Consider the following 21,456-nt stretch of genomic DNA (forward strand, 5'->3'; position numbering starts at 1 on the left):
CCTATACAGTGACACAATAATGTAGACTTCCAATGACGAAATGTAAAATATTTGATCTGTATTACTGTTCACTAAACTGTGAATTGATAAACACAGTATCACGTTTGCCTGTTCTTCAAAGATCCCATCACAATTTACACCATCACTTTGCCCATGTCAGGCAACAGAATAGAATACCACAGGGTTAATCATACGTGAAGAAAGTGAGGTGGAGAGGAGCATGGTTCTAACGTTGATATTTAAAAACAATAAAAGGTTTCTGCAAATTTATACAAGGCAATAAGTTGCAAATTAAGGTAGGTCATGATAAAGCAATGTGACATATTCAATTTAAACTTTTTGTCTTGAATGTCTTTGCTAAGGCAACATAATATCCTGTGAACACTTCTAACGTGTAAGCTAAAGAGGGATATAATGGTTGGTTGGGACATGGTACGCCAAGCATACAACTGCGTAAGTTACTTAGACTCAAGATTGTTGGGGGTGGTGGGGTTGGAATCCTGGAAGCGCCTCTGTGATGGTGGATATGGCAACACTGACGAGACTCTGGTCTCCTATTGAAACAAGGAGTGGCCCAGGAAAGTAATTGCGGGTGATAGTGAGGTCTATATGTCAATTGCAATGAACACTGAGACAGTGAAGGGAAAATTGGAAGGCAGGGATCATTTTGAATAGGGGTCCATAAGAGAGGAGGGGATGATGATGATGATGATGCAAGTCCTGGCACATCAGAAAGGGTGGGCGAGAACAAGTATTTGTTGTAATGTTCCTTGTCCGGGTGGAGGTGAGGGGGAGTAATCAGAGGGGTTAAATGTTGTAATGTTTTTTTGGTTGATGTTCTGAAGATGCCGTGGATATGATAGGAAAGGCCCTTTTAGAGTTTCCACTGTACAACTCAACAAGTGGCATCATGCGTAACTTGAAACTCCTGACTTGGAATGTACAGGGTTTGGGTCCTATCAAAAACGCTAAAGAGTGCTGGACTTGCTGAAGAAGCGAAAGGTGGATATAGCCTGTTTGCAGGAGCCCCACCTCCCTGATCAGAAAGCCCCCAAACTGAAAAAAAATGGAGGGGACAAATGCATAGTGCTAACTACTCCTCCTATTCCTGGGGAGGTGGCGGTCTGGTTTGCTCCAGGCCTCCCATTTGTATTGACATACAAGGAAGCAGATGTGGCGGGTAGATGCTTGTTACTACAAGGCAGGTTAGATGGGACGGAAGTGGCCTTCCTGAACACGTACGGGCAGAACATCGATGATGGACAGTTTTACTATAATTTGTTGGAGGTGGTTGCTCCAATAGCAGACATTAAATTGCTTTGGGTTGAGGGAGTGGTGCAATTATGGCAATGTGTGGGAAATGGCGGATGCTCCAGAAAATAACCAACACAGGACGCCTCGGAAAATTGTTTACAAAAGGACCGGAGACACAAGCACATGAGGGTCCATAGTCTAGGAGTGGGGTTAACTTATCACTTAGGCAACTGTCCATTGAAACAGAAGCAGAGGAAGGAAGGCTGACAACCTGGAGACAAGATCACCAAATACTGGACGAGGACGCTGAGCTGAAGAAGGGCCAATGAAAAGCTAGGGCTCCAATGGATATGGCAACCTGATAGTGGGCAAGAGTTCTCAACTCTTACTGACTCTACTTCATACATGTGTGTCACAGCTTGAAGTGTGTCATCTGCAGGGAGAGGCAGATTATAACGGTGATTTGGTAATATAATCTATATTTAAACTCAGGGCAGGCAAGGTGGGCTAGGGGACTCATGGGACAGGAATGTCCACTGAATAGTAGACAGGCATGTTCTCCAGCTGTGAGATTCTGCCTGCGTGTATCTGGTATAACGACATTTGATTTTTGGCCCCAATATCACGTTAAACTAACGTGTGCAGAAGCCTGGGGCTGTCCCTGACTATGAGAGGACCTTGACTTATCCTTTCACCTGATGGGGCACACTCCAAGTGGGCCCTCATTTTAGACACAAGAATATTGCCCCTGTCATTGGATTTGACATGTAGAGCAGTGGTGGCAGCATACTGTGTTTTAGAATCAGTCGTGTCATCAGACCTTTACAACTGAGTCACTGAAGAGGAAATCTACAGGCTCACTTCACTTGTGTAAAATTCTTATTCTATGTGCTTGCCCTGTTCTTTGCACTAACTATGACCAAGGAAGGGAGTATTCTGCAGAGAGCTGCTGTGTAATCCGGGCTGGTGTTTGCCTAATAGACAATCTTCCAGAGGTGAGTGAAAATCACCTTACGTCTACATTTGTTGCTGGAAAAGCTGTATACCTGTTCTGAAGCAGCTAGAAGCCTGTCTGCCTTCCTGCTGAGAGAAGGATGTAAGCTGCCCACACTACTGGAGAGAGACTCCAGGAAGGACTGGAACGCAACCTGGAGGTAGTGCTCTCTGCATTTAGTGGCGTACACTAACATTTCCTCTGCTAGGGAAACCAGCTGGTTTTAATAGAATTACCATACCAAAATTACTCTCTGTATTACAGAATGTTCCTTATGTTGTATCTGAATGCTTCTGTCAATGTTTGGAAATAGATTTAAGTTCCCTACTCTGTGATGGAGAACCTCAAGTATGGCTCTTTATAGAACAGTGTACAATGGGAAAATCACATTGTCAAATGCAAAATTATATACTGGTCTTTCCAACTCCAGATGCTAAATGGCAGGGTATATGCCCCAAAAGACGGCCCTGCAGTAGTTAGACGGATTGGCAATGGGCAAAGTGACATACCCACACTAGATATTAGGGGATGGGGCCAAAGCAGGGGGACTGCCAGTAACGACACAAGCAACTGTGCAAGTGTGGAACAATGCGGTGTCTACACAGCGTGGAAAGAAAAGGTCATAAAGGAAACCCCACTGTGGGTGGGTATTTTCCTACAAGAAGTGTCAAAACTGAAGGGTGTTTTTCTAGATGGATAACCACAGGTATATTTAGAAGGGAAGACATGGTGGAGACAAAGGGACTGAAAAGTTTCCTGCAACTACAAAAAGAACACAACATGATACAGCCCCAGAAATTCAAAATACATACAAGTGCGACATGCTCCCGTTTGTTCACTTTATAGCTTGCTCGGAGGTGTCAGTTGATGCCCCCATACATGGCAGCATGTTAACTGGAGAACTAGCTAGAATCACACCAATTTATAAACGCATAGTCAATAATTCATTCATTCGTGACTTTATTTTGATCTTTAAATATTGTGTGTTTGAAACTCAACAAATTCATACAAATAAATTGCAGATACCCATCCCACTTGCACATAACAGTTTTACGAATTTGGCCATGTTAGCCCATAATTGTATGAAAGTGTTGATGCTTTTTTAATAAAAAGACAGTTAAGAACTCATAGCAAATTTAAAAACAGTTATACGAATGCAGGACCTCAATCCTGGAATTCATACATTAGAATAACTCATCCATGCTTTCTCATGTACCTATTCTAGCAAATCCTTCACAGATGCATCTAACATTTAAAGTGAAGTACCAAACCTAGGCAAAATCTTCCATCACCCACGTGCAGTTGCTGGGCTTTTGTCCGGGCCTCATAATAAAGCGCAACATGGCCATATGGCCCTATGAGACCTGGCAGCTTTTTGACCTCCTGTTTTTATGGTTTACTAGACTCTGTTTTTGCTGGTTTACTGTCTGAGCACTTTACCACTGCTGATTAGTGCTAAAGTGCAAGTGCTCCCTAGGTAAATTATACTGTTGATTGGTTCATCCATACTTTGGCATATTTGATTTACTGAATGCCCACACATGCTGTAACATTATTGCACAATGATTACTAAAGTGAGATACCCAATCCTGGGGTTGGACAAGGTACTTCTTGCATCATTTTTTTCTCAATGCCAGGGCGCCCCAAAACATTGAGTTATTCTTTGTCGCCATGGCATGGCACAGCTCTTCCCAGAGTGTGTTTTCCCAGTCCCTCTTAGCAATTTCCAATGTTTTCTTATAGTTTGCCCTGCATATCACTGGTTGTGACCTATTTTGGATTTAGCTGCTATCAGTAGTTGTGCTTTGGCCAGCCTACACGCTTTAGTGTACCAAGGAGCTTCCTTCTGGCTCATGTGTGTACGTTTAATATCTTGCGCCAAGAGCTCCCTTATATTAGTAAAAAGTGCCTCATGGGTCTTTGCCAGGAACAAGCTTCTCTCCTCCTTAATCAGGTTATCCAATATCTCTACCTGCTCCCTGATTTTGGTATCCACCAACTCCAGGGTCTCCGGGTGCTTCACAATCCTTTCCCATCTGATAACTGTTATATTCTTGATAAACATGTTTAGTTATGATAGTTCTTTGTGAAGTTCTTTCCTGGAATCATATCGTCTCCTAGCAACTGGAAAAATTGATTAGAGAGCAGTGGCAGTTGTTGTGGAAGACGGCTGAACCAGGGGTCGTTATCTATAAGCTTATGTCAATAAAGATACTTCACGAACCACGACTTATCGTAAAAGTGGTGGCGAGCGGGAGAAGGCAGGATACAACAAAGGCAAGTGACCCCTGGTTGAATTCACAGCATAATCCGTACCACGGATTCTACGAGGCAAATACAGCGCAACATTGTATTTGTTCACGGAGTGGCAAATGAAACAGTGAAACATGAAAGGAGATTTACATGAAAGGAAAGTGACGGCAAATATTTGATATGGTACATGGAGAGCGTGCATAAACACAGTTCACTCAGGCATGCGCGCAATCTAAGAAACACCGATACATGCAAAGGGCTGCACGCGCCTGGACGCGCGCACACGTTAGGAAACGAGAAGCTGCACGCACATAGACAATTAACTCTGTTACATGCGCAACGTCCCAGCAACAAGCACAAAGCAAAAAATTTATTTCGCTGCTGAGTACAGCAGTTAATGCAAAACAAGCTAACAGTGTGGATTATTGCTTACAAATTAAATACACTGATACGCACAGCTGAACTAAGGAATTGTTATTAAACGTTGCGGTTAATATATACAAAGAACATGGCTTCACAAATGATACCACCTCCTCTAATATTTTTACAGGATCCAGGGGAACCATGTATGATAGGGGAGGACTGGAGAGCGGCATTTGAAACCTACCTGGATGCTATAGGAGGTGAATCATATGTTGAAAGAAGGAAATTAGCCATTCTCAAACACTGTTTAGGCGTGGAGGGCAGGAAACTTTTAAAAACTCTAACAACACATAATACAAGAGAAGAAAGTGGAGATGCTGACCAAGAGGATGAAGAAGTGTATGAAGGTGCCATAAGAGCACTAACTGAGAACTATGGAAAAAAAAATCAATATTGTGTTGGAGAGACACACATTTTTTTCCTGCATGCAAAAACAAGAAGAAACTGTAGATCAAAATATAACCATGCTGAGACGGTTGGCGAATACTTGCAAATTTAAAGCTCTAAATGACGAGATTATAAGAGACAAATTTATAAACAGAGTACGAGATACAAAAATTAAGGACTAAGTTTAAGAAACCCCACATTGGACAAAACCATAGAAATGGCAAGACACATAATACATCTCAGTATGTTAAAGAACTGAAGTGCACGGATTTGGAAAATAAATAGAGTAGTTTAGTACATAAAGGGAAGATTAGCAGGAGATTTACAAACAAACTTGAGGAGGAAAACAGAAGAAAGGCAGGATTTGTGGAGGAGTATGGAAAAAGGAAAGAATGTTTTAGGTGTGGCAGCAGTAAATATTTAGCTGAGGCAAAGAATTGTCCTGCTTTCAACTGCAAATGTTTTAAATGTCGGAAAGTTGGACATTTTGCAAGAGTATGCAGGACAATTAAGGAAAACAGATTTGAAAAAAAAAAGAAAAAAAAAAAAAAAATCGGTGAATATAGTAGAAGATGGGAATGTGAACTTTAAAACCAATGACTTATGTGCAAGTGAAGAAGATGAACTAGAAGTCCTAGTAGTTGAGGAAGAAAAGACACTAGTGTGTACTAAAAATGATAAGAAGGATAATGAATACAATCCACCTAAGTGTGCTGTTGAAATAACAGGGAAGCAAGTACAAGTATGGGCAGATTCTTGCTCACCTTTTACCTTGATAGACGAGCAAGTATGGGAAACTTTGAAGAACAATACACTTATGAAAACAGATGTGGGACCGGAAGGTTATTGTGGTGGGAAACTTCTCATTTTGGGTTATTTTCAAGCAGACATTGAATTGAAAAACAGGAAGGCAACTGGAAAAATATATGTAGTCAAACAAGGAACGTCATTGCTGGGTTGGAAGGAACAACGTGTGTTAGGAATGGTGTTAAATCCCAATCATCCCAAACAAGTATCATTGATGGAGACAAGCAGTGATAATGAATGGATAATGAATGGATTTCCATGTTTCCTGATCTATTTAGTGGGAAATTAGGATGTCTAAAGGGTTTTGAACATCGTATTGTTTTAAAAGAAAATGTTACACCAAAGGTACACAAAGCACGTAGTGTACTACATTAGACCTATCCAGTGCTTACCATCAAATACGGTTGTTAAAAAGTTATCGTAGTTTAGCGTCCTTCATAACAACTGAGGGTGCTTTTTGATTTAAAAGAATGCCGTTTGGGCCGGCTTCAGCAGCTGCTGTATTCCAGAGTGATGCAAAAAGTTTTAGGTGATGTTTCAAATACGTTAGTGTTTCAGGATGATGTATTAATATGGGGAGAGAACAAACAGATGCATGATGATGTGTTGGGTGAAGTGTTAAAAAGATTGGAAAAAGCAGGACTTACTATCTGTAAAAAAAAAAAAAGGGAAAATTTTGTGTGAAGGAAGTAGAGTATTTGGGGCATACTTTGAACCAGGGTGGAATTAAACCGAAGTTAAACCTATTGAATGCAATTGAAAAGGCTCCTTCTCCACAAAATACGGAGCAACTAAGATCGTTCCTAGGGTTGGCAGAGTATTATACTAAATGTATAGATCATTTTGCAGACAAAGTGGATGTCCTGAGGGAAGTGATGAAGAAAGGAAGTACAATTGTGTGGTCGGAGGGTTGTCAAGAGGCATTTGACTTGGTTAAACAAGCCGTAGTAAAAGCAATAACACTGAAACCGTACAATCCGGAGGACGTGACCATAATAGTAACAGATGCAAGTGATCACGGGTTAGGTGCGGCATTGTTGCAGCAACTTGATGGTAAAGAAAGAGTAATGGTTTTTGCGTCAAGAACCTTAAAGGGGCCTGAAAAAACGTATTCCACAATTGAAAAAGAAGCATTGGAATGTTCACCTCCTGCTATGAAAGGGAATTGCTGTATGGATTCACACTAACAGAAAGAAGAAACCTTCAAATCCACAAATCAATACTATCAGTTTCTTAACCCAGAAAACAGACATTAGCCTGTGAGGGAACACTGTTGAGCATCAGGTTCTGTTATACAAGTTGAACAGACAATTAGCTTAAAGGTAGAGGCGGTTATTTGATGGGGAAGCAACACATAAGGGACAGGGAAAACAAACACACTCTCCAATGTTTAGTTAAGAAAAAGAAAAAACGATCTCCCTGAATGTGAGCAGTGGAAGGATACAAGTCATCCCATCAAAGGAATGTTAAAGCGGCTATGCTCTGGGGGGGGACAAACACAAGAAGAGGAAGGAAAGTTGTAGGAAAGTAGCCTGTTTTTAGAATGGTTACCCCCACTTTTAGCCTGTTTGTCAGTGTGTTGGACACTATTCACTAGGATCCTGCTAACCAGGACCCCAGTGACTATGCTCTCTCTCCTTTTAAATTTGGTTGCTTGAACCACTTACAGCCTACATTTGGCATTCTTGTGCCCCCATGTAAGTCCTTAGTATATGGTACCCAGGTGCCCAGGGAATTGTGGTACTAGGAGATCCCCATGGGCTGCAGCATGTATTATGCCACCCATATAGAGCCAATGCAAAGTGGATCTGCAGGCCTGCCATTGCAGCCTGCGTGTAAGGGTGCATGCACACTTTTCACTATAGGTCACTGCACCAGGCCACTGTAAGTCAACCCTATGGCAGGCCCTCATAGCACAGAGGGCAGGGTGCAAGTACCTGTGTGTGAGTGCACCCCTGCACTAGCAGAGGTGCCCCTACAAACTCCAGTTCCATTTTCCTGGACTTCATGAGTGCAGGGACACCATTTTATGCGTGTACTGGACATAGGTCACTACCTATGTCCAGCTACATAACGGTAACTCCGAAACTAGGCATGTTTTGTATCAAACATGTCGGAATCATACCCCAATACTGTTGCCAGTATTGGAAGTATGATTCCATGCACTCTGGGGGCTCCTTAGATGACCCCCAGCATTGCTCCTACCAGCCTTCTGGGGTTTTCCATGCAGCCCAAGCTGCTGACACCCCTCAAACAGCTTTCTGCCCTCCTGCTGCTCGAACAGATCAAGCCCACGAAGGCAGGTTTTCATTTTGAAAATAGGTGTTACATGGCTTTGGAGGGGTATCCTCCCCAAGCCACTGGTATGCTTTGAAGGGCACATTTGGTGACCTCCATGTATAAACCAGTCAACACTGGTTCAGGGACCTCCAGTCCCTCCTCTGGCACGAAACTGGACAATGGAAAGGGGAGTGACCACTCCCCTGTCCATCACCATCCCAGGATAGGTGCCCAGAGCTCCTCCAGAGGGTTCCTGGGCTCTGCCATCTTGAACACAAGGTTGGCAGGGACCTCTGATAGCATCTGAGTGGCCAGGTCAGGTAGGTGACGTCAGAGCCCCATCCCGATAGGTAATCACCTAGCTAGGTGACCAATCCCCCTTTCAGGGCTATTTATGGTCTCTCTCTTGGGTGGGTCATCTGATTCGGTTTGTAAGATTCCAGCAGGACTCCTCAGCAACCTCTACTTTGACTTCTAGCCACTGGAACCGTGACTGGACCCTCCAGGAACCAACAATCTGCATTCACGACGAAGACTCTGCTTGCAACATTGTTTCCACGACTCCTTCCAGCTTCTGCAACACTTCACCGGCAGTGCATCTTCTGAGGGCGGCAAGTGTTTCGTCTGCACAAGAAGGAATCTCCCTTGGAGTGATGGAGTCACTCCCCTCCATCTCCAGGGACCATACGCAACAACGACCGGCTGTGTGGATGTCCTCTCATCCTGAGCTGCGTGGATCCTGCATCACAGGTGGTGGTCTGGAGTACTCCTCGTGGTCCACTCTACCAGCTGTCAAACTTTGGTGGAGGTAAGCCCTGGCCTTCCCATGCAGGACAGTACCCCCGTGCGCCGCATCTCTTGCAGCTACCAAGGCTTGTTTGCATCTCTTCCAAGGGATCTTCAGGTTCCGTGTAACCCAGGCCCCAGCAATCCTTCCTGCGATGCACAGCCCTCTGCATGTTTCTCCTGCGGTGTAGTACCCTTCTCCAGTCGTGCTGAGTGAGCTCCACTGTGACTCCTGGTTCCTCATCCAGCAGGACTCCTGTGAGGACTGCCTCTTTTTCTTTGGACTCTCTGCCTTGCTGAGGGTCCCCGTAGGACTTCCCCCATGGGTTGAGTCCTCCTGGACCTTGCTAGTCCCCAGAAGCTCCACTTTTGCTTCACCTCGACCAAGCCAAGGCTTGTTGGTGGCTTTTCCAAACCACTCACCAACGGAAATCATCCATCTGGCGTGGGAAGTCGACTGCATCCTCCAGGAAATATTCACCTGCTCCAGGGCTGTATTAATGACCGTCTTCGTCCTACCATCGACCAACTCCTGCAACCACAGCTGGGTGGGTAGTAGCTCCTGCTCCCCTGGACACTTCTGTGACTTCTAGACTTCGTCCCCTTCTTCCACAGGTCTTCCTCTTTAGGAATCCACTGCTGGTTTCTTGCAATCTTGTCTGGGTGTTGCATTTTCTGCTTTCCCTTCCTTGTGGGTGGTTTGGGGGGAAATCCAGTAACTTATTCCTTTCTTCCTTGTTGCTAGGGGGCACTGTGGTACTTACCTTTGTGGTTTCCTAGTAACCCTAGCTCCCCCCTACACATTCCACTTACCTAGGTGGGGATCCTGTGTTTGCATTCCATGTTTTTTAGTATATGGTTTGGGCTCCCCCTGGGGTCACTATTGACTATTTGCATTTGCACTGTTTTCTACCACTTTTAATACCTATTACTGATAACTAGTCACATTTGGTGTGTTTACTTACCTCCTATTGGAGGGTTGCCTATTAAGTGTTTTGGTACTGTGTTACTGTAATAAAGACCCTTTATTCTCGTAACACTGAGTGTTTTCTTTCATGTTTGTAAGTGCTGTGTGACTACATAGCACAAGCTTTGCATGTCTTCTAGATAAGCCTTGACTGCTCATCCACAGCTACGTCTTCTGGCTTCTAGACACTGCCTACACTACACTAATAGGGGATACCTGGTATAAGATGTAAGTACCTTAGGTACCCATCACATGCCAGGACAGCTTCCATCAAAAGCCACTGAATAAGAGACAAGTAAATGAGAGTGACAAGAAAGCCAACCAATAGCAGTGCTTAATCTGTGCTTGTTGTTTCGGGTGCGGGGCACCGACACTTATTTTTGAGGGCTGGCTCTTATTTTCTGTCTCAAGCATTTACTGCGATCAAAAGACCCATATGGGAAAGATGGGGGGAGAGAAAAACGTAAAAGTGTCACAATGGGAGAAAGCAGAAAGCTGCAGAGTGAGCTGAAGGGGCAGGGAGTGGCTGTAAATGGATTAAAGAGGCCTGAGATGGCTTCAGGATTACTCTGCATCAGTATTCCGTGTTCGCACATTTAATTGCAGCCGCCGCGTGTTTAAGAGGAAGTCTTTGGGCTCCGGCACATTTTTATTTACAAATTAAGCACTGACCAATAGTTATTGTTGGGTTGGCTCTAAACCTACTGTAAGTTTTTGGTATTGTCCACAAGGGGCTTTTAAAAAAACTGACAGCTAAAAGTCGTGAAGGAAACATCAAAAAAGGCCACAAATATTGACTTGCTCACTTTAACAAAGTCTTGCTCTCACCTTTAATTTGACGATCTGAATCTTCTTTCAGTTTTAGTAACTCCAGGTGAAGTTCATTATTTTCCCTGACAAGTCGGGCGTTTTCTGTCTTGTAGGGTTCTATAACAGAATCAACATTCTTATTTTCTTTCTCAGTTTTTCCAGCTGTTAACTTCACATTTCGAAGACTTTCAGTGGTATGGACCAGGTCACTGTAATCAAATGCAAGAAGCTGGTTCAGTAGAGTCCTTTAGCCATTTATGCATATATACAGTTAATTGTATAATCAGAATTTACTATGGTGCCAATTGGTCAAATGTGAAGGGTGTTTTCTTGAAGCATTACTGCCAGATTGCTTCACATTTTTTGCAGGCCATAACCAATGTACTATACTCAGTGAAATAAAGAGAGGAGTAACTGTGCTTTTTAACCACAGTGAGCAAAATGTGAGGCTTGTGAGATGCTAAGGGCTACTTCTGCCTTCCACGCTCACATATAAGGTTAAAAGTTCTTTGCTGCCTCACCTTGATACAAGGACTAGCACACAAAGGCAAAATGACCCCTGGCCTCCTACATGCATGGTTTCTGCCATTGAGCAGCTGCCAAAATAAAGACTGAAGTGTGCACCAGCAACATCCAGGTAAAAAACATAAAATAAGACCCGCAATGGCTGACAATCAGAAACATTCTGCTTTCAAGCCACACGTATCACTAGCCATAATCTCAGCCTGAAGGCAGACTGGGTCAGACACTTTGTCTGCAGTCAAGGGATCTACCAATAGCGACAGAGCAACCATTTCTAAAGCAACCCTTTTTACTAGACATAGTCACATAGTGCACCAACACATCATATCAATTTCAAGTCATATACACACCTGCACATCTAATGAAATATAAATATGCTTCAAAATTTACGTTTGCAATATATTTAAAATAATACATAGGTAGTTAACCCCATTTGTAAATTAATTAAAAAAGGTGACCACAAGGAGATGGCTTTTCTACCTTTTTGATATGATATTTAGTTTAACTGATGTTACTTTCATGAGCTACAATTCATCATTCTCAACAAGTCTAGAGTTCAGTTCCCTTTGTACATTTATTTTATTTTAATTGAATTACTGAACTATTTTAACCAAAACATTTGAATTTATTATTGTGGGATATTTTAATACAATTTCTTTCAAATGAACACAATGATTTCATGGGTTAAGAGTAAGAATAGATAAAGGACTAATGTGCTTATTCAGTTAAAATAATGGTACTGATTGAGTAATTAGAATTTGATGAGGATATCAATGTTGTTGTCACTGAAGTGGTGCTTTGACTGAGGAAAATTCTCATGGGTGTGAACCATCACCTGTGCAAATGCAGCACTGTTCTTAGAGAGATATCTCATAGTTACATACCATGTTATACAGGCAACATTCACCTGTCCCCTTTAACAAATGATCATCAATTTGACAGGGCTTAGAAGGGTCACGTCATCTCAATGCATGCCGACCACACACTTGTCTTCTTGAGACAACCTAGTGAGTCTGCCCGTTCCTAAATGAATAATTAGAACAGTCTGAACTGGTGTCAGGGTTGGAAACTAATTGGAACAATTCAACTCTATTTCTGTTTGGCAGGTTAGTGGACCAGGAACTCTAACAGGAATGTGAATGACTTGGAGAGTGTACATATTTTAATATCTAGAGTTTCAAATAGCAGGAAAGTCTGGGAACTTGATCTGTGAAAGTATTAAAAGTATCACAGAAGGGCTTAAGAAATCTATAACATCTTGGATCACACTTTAGCTGTATATATCAGGCTATGGTGTCCTGATGAAAATGTTAATGTTTCCCAGGTGCACATATGCTTTGAGAGCAGTCAATTGCGTCCTACCAAATAAATATTCAGGAACCACAACGAGAAAAAACCTTATGAGAGAGGACACATGGTAGAGAATCACTGAAACATTTGCTTATGCCTGGGAGGGCAATCTCTCCTGATCAGCCATACATGGTCTGCTCAATGGAAAAATCTGAGGATTGTTTTCATTTAAGTACAAGACAATAGGTAGGTGGTTAAACGGAGCCTTCCTGAAATGGGCGATTTATGCAGAAACTGCAAGTTCCTGTTTTTCCAAGAGACACATTCAAACACTGAAGAAGTGTGGGTGATCTCTCTCGTCTATAAGACCTTACGAGCAGATAAACCGACACCTAGACTAACACTGAAGGGAAAATGGGAGAAAGATTGGCAGGAACAGTTCACAAAAGCTAACTGGGTAAGTGCTTACACGAACATCTCTGCTAATGTGCCTAGTAAATTACTACAGTTTATTATTTTTTTCAGAAAATACTTGTCACCAGCAACGCTTCATAAAATGTACTCGAACAGGCTGCAAACTCCCCCAAGTGTGGTGTGGAAGGAGCCACCTTCATGCACTTGCCTCGAGCACGTGCAAAAATAAGGAGATAATGTTAGGAGGCAGTGCTCTGGCTCATTCTTGTTGTCTGGCAGATAGAACTATGGGATGCCCTTTGGATCTCGTTCTAACACAAAGGTATAGAAAATGAGTCAGAAACATTGCTTCTCTGGTTTACCTACTATCCATAAGTAATCTACTGGCTCTGACAACTAAAACCTAAAATAGATACCTGGCTTAAGACATCCAGGAGTGGTAATTTGAGGAAGAAAACCACATGCCGGAAACCAAACAAGACAATAGACTGGTTGCAGACTTGAACTGATGCAGGGATTAAGTATAATAACAAATTTTCCCCAGAAGCTAGAACACCCCGATGAAAAGAATGCAACTTTTACTTGACAGATATTAAATATTTCATATTTCAATATGTGTTAGACTAGACCACTTCTGTAGGGTCATCCCAGATGTTTGCCTTCCTTTGCTGAACCAGTTTCCGTTGGCTTTTATGACTCTGCGTACTTTACTCCTGCTAACCAGTGGTAAAATCCTTGTGCTTGCCACTGAAAACACGGGGAAAATGGCTTAATAAACTCTAGCAAATGACCCATGAGGGTCTCAAGGCGCTGAATTGTAGGCACAGGGAGAGTAAGTGATTTGCCAAGAATCACAGGATGTTGACCCAATGCAGAGGTTCAAACCTGGTTCCCCCAGCTCCGAAGTCAGCGGCTCAGGATGTTACACCACACACTCTCCCTCACCTGCAACTAATTGGAGTATTAAATGTACTTGTAAGTCCTTACTGTATGGTACTACATGCACCCAGGGCCTGTAAATTAAATGCTACTAGAGAACTGCATCACTCATTGTGCTACCCACTAAAGTAGCCCTCTAAAACATATCTTAGGCTTGCCACTGCAGCCAGTAGTCAATTTCAACCCAACAAAATAAACATTTAGCCAGGCATAAACCTTTCTTTTTAATATGTGTAAGTCACACGAAAGATGGCCCTGAATGTCAATAGGGCAAGGTGCATGGAGTTTAAAAAGCAGGACATGTGTGTTTAGGTTTTCCATGTCTCAACAGTGAAAATCTATGAAAGACGTTGTCCCTGTTCAGGGCTCGAAAAATCCACTTGGCAACTCGCATTGGCAAATCTTAATTGATCAGGTCCAAGTCTTTTTAATACTTACTCGTCCCTTCTTGGTGAGTTGACAATGAACAGTCGTTCTGTTCAGTTCAAAAGTGGAGGGGCAATAAAGGATGACATCAAATCTTGTTCTTATATCACATTTGCTCTGTCTTTACAGACAGAGGTCAAAAGTCAGTTTTTCTTACAATTAATTATCCTTATGACTGCAGAGTTCCAGGACTTTGCAAGGTGAACTGTGTGACCTGCTGCTTAGAATGTAAGATAAAAGGATATAGGGTGTCATGTTTTTCCTAACACACAACATTTAAATGACTAAGTCAACCGTGCAAACATTTAAAAATATATTTCAGTAGCTGTGAAAGCCCTTTCTTAAAATATTTGTGTGTGATCAAAAAATATTTTAATAGGATGAAAACAAATCAGAATACTTTAGGGATGCGTTTTCTGAAACCCAATTTTCACAAGTAATACACTTTATAGTTTTATCAGTAAATCTGCAAGTTAGTGGAGAGGTTTTTGGACATTTCTTGGCAACTTACTGTGTGTAGATGACAATGTGTTACCACATCATGGTTTAGTAATATATTTATTCAAATTGAGTGTTTAAACAAACTGAGAAACACTCCTGCCCTGATGGCAATGTTGTTAGTAAACTAAAAGAAGTCCTATGTTATGTGGGCTAGACCTCATGGGTATGTGGGCTAGATTCGTATAATGCATGCAGCAAACTTTAGTCTACTTAATCAAACAAAAAAGGTTTTTTGTATGGCAGAAATGCAGAGCTCACATATTTGATGAGCAATCATATGTGAGAATTAAAAAAAAGGCGACTCTGCAAACTATTTGCCTAGGATCAGACAATTTGAAACCCGCTTACGGGTCCAAGCACATTACCGTTAGGTCAAGTAGATTATTTAAGTTACTTGACCTGCAGGTCTAGTAACATTTGTATGATTTTTCGAGCCCTGCTGCTGTGAGGCTATCTGGTTACATCAACTATATATATTTATAAGACTTGTACAGCAGATGGCTACCCAGAAAGGGTTTCCCAGCACTAAACTACAATAAAATACTAGGCACCTCTGAGCAGACCTTAACAACAACAGAATTAAAATAACCAAGTTTCTAATTTCTAACGGAAGTCCGAAAGCAGGGAGTTAGGAATTCCACAGCTTTGGACCTAGGAAGAAAAAGGCTCAACCTCCTTAATGGGTTTTCCTAAATCTGGGGACTACCGCAAGATCAAGACTGCTTGAGCACAGAGAACGACTGGGTAAAGATAGTAATATCACAGTCTAACATATATGGGGCCAGACTTAGACATTTGTGCACATAGCATAAGTGTCTGAATTGAACACAAGGTTTAACTGGCTGCCAGTGGAGTTCCTGAAGCAAACTGGAAGTGGAGGAAAACTTGGGGAGGATGAAGTAAGAGTCTTGCAGCACCATTTTGCACAATCTGAAGTCGCTTGAGCAGACCATTCACAAAACCTAAATAAAGAATGTTTCTGTAGTCCACCCTAGAAATAACTAAGGCCTGGATAATGGTTCTTTGGGCAAAGGCAGGAAGACAAACCGGAATTTTACCCATCTCAAAGTGTCAAAGAAGGTGGAGGTCACCTTGGTAATTTGACAACTCATGGACAGCCTGATATCAAGCCAGACCTCTAAATTGTTAACCACGGGTACTGAAGTGAGAACAGTAACCATAGCCCCAGGCCACAGATGAGGGCTCCACAAGTGGGGAGAGTGGTCCAGCAGCAAGACCTCAGTCTAATCTGCATTCCATTTTTGAAGGAACTAGCATTCATCCTGGAAGAAATGCGTGCAAGAAGCTTTTTATGGCCTCTGCACTCCGATTTTCCTGGGAAGACAAGGAGACAATGATCTGACTGTCAGCATATGAAAACATAGTAAAACCGCAGTTATCAACAATATCTGCTAGTGGCCTTACATAAAAATTGAAAAGGGTTAGACTAAGTGTGGATCCCTGAGGGACATCAGAAAGTAGTGGGTGTAACTTTAAGCGGTGTTGATGAGTGTGAACATGGAAAACCTGATCTTGCAGGAAAGAGCTCCGCCAAGACTGGACCCTGTCCTGCACACCCGCCAGCCTCTAATCTTTGAAGAGTGTTGTGATTTACTACGTCAAAGGCTGCATTGAGATCTTACAGAATCAGCGCAACAGTGCCATCATTGTCAATTTGATGCTTAAGGTGTTCTGTCACGACAAGAAGAGCTGACTCAGTACTAAGGCCTGCTCTAAAGCCCAGTTGCAAGGGGTGGAGCAGGCCATTAAGTTCCATATACATCGTCAGCTGTTTATTTACGTGTCTTTGCAGAACTCGGCCAGCGTAAGTAAAAGCGAAATTGTCTTGTAATTAGACCCGGTAAAAGTATAGAACTTAGGTTCTTTAAGCAGGGGTTTGACCATAGCATGCTTCCAAGCTTTTGGGACAGTGCCTTCCAAGAGTGAAGTATTTAGGTGCTTTATAAGCAGATCCAGGAATTGTGGGTTAAATCTACCCAGTACAGAGAGAGGACAAAGGTCCATAGGCGAACCTGATTTGGTAGTATTAAGGGGTGTTAGAAAGGTTGAGAGATCAATTGGCTAAAATGAGCTAAATGAACAAGGCATGGAGAAATACCACAGACTGCAATAAGAGTCTAATGTAGAGGAAAGGTAGGCCTAAATATCTGCAATTTTTTTAGAAAATTAAGTCAGCTAGCTCATCACACTGAGATTGTGAGAGAGGGACAACAGCAGCAATATTACACTGGGTTATCTTATTACACTTAATAAGCGATAACTTCAATTTGGGAACAGATAGAAAAATCATTTTTCTCCATATTTGAATGGTAATTTAATATCTACTAGAACTGTAATGTTGGATTTTAAATTGCTATTCTGAAAATGCCACTTTTAGAAAGTTGGCATGTTTTTTGCCTAAGCCAAATGTGCCTTTCTGTCAGTCGCCAGGATCACATGATTGTGAATGGCTTTCCTGTGTCAAGTTGTGTAATTCTTCCAGACATGGGGACAAAAGGTCCTTCGTTGTGGGGTAGGAGTGGTCCTCTCCTGTGCGGGATGTCCTGGGGAGTAAACTCAGCCATTCCTGAGCATGAAAGGGTAGACTTAGGGCAATGTCCACCTCTTCCCGACTTATAAAGGCTGCCTGCCATGCCACTGACAAATACCTCCCCCAAGACAGACTGGAGTCAAATCCAGGAAAGGGAAATGGTTAAACACATGGAGCATTCTCCACCCACAGGCCAGCATGGGGTATAAAAATGTTTTAACCCACAGAGCATTTCATCAGAACACTTCTGGACCTGTGAAAGATTAACAACAAGGAGTGCCTTGCTGTCTGAATAAGGAAGCCTGGAACTGCTTGCCTTGAACCCAGCATCCCCTGAAGTGACTTTAAGAGTCAGTTGCTGACTTTTTGTTTAAGCTACAGAGACACAACAAGCTTTCAGAGCCCTTCATTGCAAGTGCCCAGCTGATCAGCACCAACTGGAGGCCTGATGGTATCTGAAGCCTGATGCTAGCCCCTGTTGGAGTGAGCCCTGATTTCCCAAGAGGTGCTTCTCAGGTCCTGGACCCTTGGCTGGCATCAGAGTATATTCCTCCTGATCTGTAGGTGAACATCCAGAAGATTTGTGGTCCTTTTTTGTGTGTGCTGACCTGCTGTTCATGAAAGTGATGACCATCAGTGTCAGCAACAAATGCAGTGTCTCCAGCCAACACGAAGCTCCACCAATGGCCTGCTTTTCAAGTCAACCTCCAATGAGAAGTTTCAGTGGCGATCTGCTCCTGGCACTCACAATGACCTCCTTGCGTTCCCCGTTGACATGAAGCTCATGCTGAGGCTACTCACATGGACTTAGACTCTGTGAAGTTAAACTCCTGCATTCCATCGCTGTCAGCCTGAACTTGTGTCTTTGACCTGGCCCAGCACAACCAGATTCCCACGCACTGCGCTTTGCGCTTTTTGGTGCTATTTTCACCTAAAACTTCAAAAACTCATAACTCTAGTTTTACTGATTAGTTTTTTGTGTTTTGGTGTCATTTATTTATTAAATGTTATCCTATTTTTCTAAATTGGTTTAGGATTTTTATGTGTTGCGTTTTCATTTTATTAGAGTTTGAGTTTTGCATAAATACTTTACATATTGCCTTTTAGTTGAGACTGGCTGCTTTTGTGCAAAGCTACCTGACGGGTAAGCACAGGTTTATTTAATGACTTTTGTGGTACACCTTGACATTATTACTTGAGCTGGGCTCTCACCCCTCTGAACTAATAACCCAATTTCTTACATTGATGGCAATGGTGGGACCCAGTATTTGTGTCTGTGTAGTGCCACTCAGTAATTTGGATAAAATGAAAAACCTCTAGTAATACTCTGATATCAGGATAGTTCCTTTTGTTTAGTTCTCCTTTATTGGCTATTTTTTCTTTTTTCCACACTAAATTCCTGCCTTATACTTGTGCACCTGTGATACTTGTTTGGAAACATGGAGGGAGTCCTAAGGAACACTGAAACCTACATTGTGGCAGAGCTGAAACAGTTGTGCAAAGAGAGGGAGCAGAGATGAGAAACTCTAAGAAAAAGGAGCTCCAGATAGTTCTCAGGGTCTGAGAGGCAGTCTGGCTGCTGCAATATACTTCACGGGAGGAGGATAAGGATGGTTTGGGAGAGGAGGAAGAAATAGAGGAGTAGAGGAAGGACCCCGTGACCATTGCCCCAGAGGAGAGAGAAGAGTCCACAGGAGTGAGGTCCCCTGCTGGGTCCAGAGCAGGAAAGAGTGTGTCCTCCTGCAACCTGTTCCCTGAGACGTTGGAGGTCAGGAGAGCTGAAAAAGAGTCCGAACTGCAGCTCACCAAACTGAATCTCCATCTCTGCTACTGTTAATCTGGGTGTTATTTTTTACACCACATTGTCCTTCACTAACTAAATTAGCAACCTTTCTGCTTCATGTTTTCTGACACTGAGACTTCTCAGAAACGCTATTCTTCAGCTCCTTCTCACTCATTGGAAAGCAGTTGACCAATCTACTATACTCCTCTCATTTGGACTACTGCAATTCTTTAAATTTTGACCTGCCTGTGTAATATATCTACATGATTAAAAATGCAGTAGCAAGGTTCATTTGTGGTCTCCCCACTAGTACTTCCTCTATCCCTCTGCTAAAAACAAATCTTCACTAGCATCTGATGGCCAAGAGAGCTATTTGTAACATCCTCTGTTTCTGCCATTGTATCTGCTTGTGTCCAAGGTGGCATAGTGGACCAAATTACCATGGACTGTAATGCATTAGCTGTGGCTGAGATCAATTAAAGCATTCCACCCATGACGTTTTTGTGTTCCTCAGTGCAGCAGGTATGCTTAGACATGGCTCCTATGCTCACCGCATGGCAGAAATCAAGCTGCACCATACTGAAGTGGCCCAGATAGGCTGAAACCAGACTGTAGTTGTTTGTGATCCAGTTCAGAAGGGACCTGGCCTGGACGTTTGAGCTGGACAGTTTCTATTGGAGCAGGAAAGGCTGATTTGCACATGGCTGTTTCCTGTCTAAGGCAACAAGGTGCACAAAAAAAAAATTAACTCGATTACGGCCTAACCATTGGCGGAGCTTAAATCAAGCATTCCACCCATCACTTTTTTGAGTTCCTCAGTGTGATGCCCTAAGAGCAAGAAGTACTCCCAGATGTGGGGCCCATGCTCAATGTGCCATTGTAACAAAGCTGACCATACTAAAGAGGCCCAAATAAGTTGAAACTAGACTGGGGTTTTGCATGTGACTGGTTCCTGTCTAAGATGGCATAGTGGAGAAAAACACAATGGAAGCCTAGTCATTATGAGGGGCTAAGAATTAATTCAAGCATTCCACCCATCACTTTTTGGGGTTTGATCATACCTTCTAACAGCAGGGCCCCAGTTACCTTCTTTTTTGCCTCTATGAGCACAAGTCTTTTTAGGTCCCTGTGGTCCTCACAAGGAGGCCTTCTGCATATCACCAGAGTATTCCTTGCTCCAATTCATTGTTGCTTCTTCTACCATCTGACTGCCAAACATTGGAATTTCATTCCTATTGATATTTGTTTCATTTATTGGTTATCTTGTGTTTCGTAAAGTCATTAAAACTTTGCTTTTTCTAGTTTAATTATGTGTACTCTTTTTCCCTCTTTCTCAGTTTCTCCGAACTTCTTAGCGATAGGACACCCTTTCGAAGATAACAGTGCACTTTTTAAGTCTTTTCTATTTTTATTATTTCCTGGTTAACACCCGCTGCCAAGGTGCAGCCTTGAGATATTAGGTCATAGGAATCAACTACTCATCTCGAATAGGCACCATTATTCACTTTATACAACAGCACGGCACGTGCAACGTTTCCCAAGAAAGACCGCCTTCTACAGACAAGAGCTGGAGGTGTGAAAGACTCCAAAATTAGAAAGTAGATCCATGAGACTAATGGATGAAAATGATTTTGAATTGGCCCCATATGGCCTAAGGCACCAAAGGATGCAGGAAAATGGAATAAAAGTGTTTATATTCACTCAACACTACCCTTAAATTACATCATGACACTGAATTACTAATACGTTTTGGTCTCTATTCAGAATTTGGAGAGCAAACCTTAATGAACAAGGCAAAATAAAATTACTGCATAAGAATCAGCAAATAGTTTATGTACCAGTATGGCAAATTATATGTTTGGACAATTTTAATTTTTGATACCTGAAAAGTTTTTCAACGAGGGGCAATGACTCAATTCCCAAGGGTTGCCTATAGCCAAGCTGGTCAAGTCGTTTCCTGAGATTAATATACTTTCTTTCTGCAGCTGTGCTCATTGTGGAAATACAGCAGATGCAGTCACTGGTTGATGCCTGAAAAAAGAAAATCACAAGTGAGAGAGAACACCTAC

General features: G+C 42.4%; 1 protein-coding gene across 1 annotated transcript in view; it reads right to left on the reverse strand.

Moving 5' to 3' along the window:
* CEP135 (centrosomal protein 135) overlaps nt 1-21,456 on the reverse strand; it is a 278,727-nt gene that overhangs the window by 239,620 nt on the left and 17,651 nt on the right. The window contains exons 2-3 of the mRNA XM_069200895.1: nt 21,270-21,418; nt 10,980-11,170 (exon numbers count right to left, since the gene is read on the reverse strand). Of these exons, the coding sequence (XP_069056996.1) occupies nt 10,980-11,170; nt 21,270-21,382 (304 nt within the window). The 5' untranslated portion in view covers nt 21,383-21,418. The remainder of the gene's footprint in view (nt 1-10,979; nt 11,171-21,269; nt 21,419-21,456) is intronic.

Source organism: Pleurodeles waltl, chromosome 1_2 (assembly GCF_031143425.1).
Source record: "Pleurodeles waltl isolate 20211129_DDA chromosome 1_2, aPleWal1.hap1.20221129, whole genome shotgun sequence".
In the NCBI taxonomy this organism is placed as follows: domain Eukaryota; kingdom Metazoa; phylum Chordata; class Amphibia; order Caudata; family Salamandridae; genus Pleurodeles; species Pleurodeles waltl.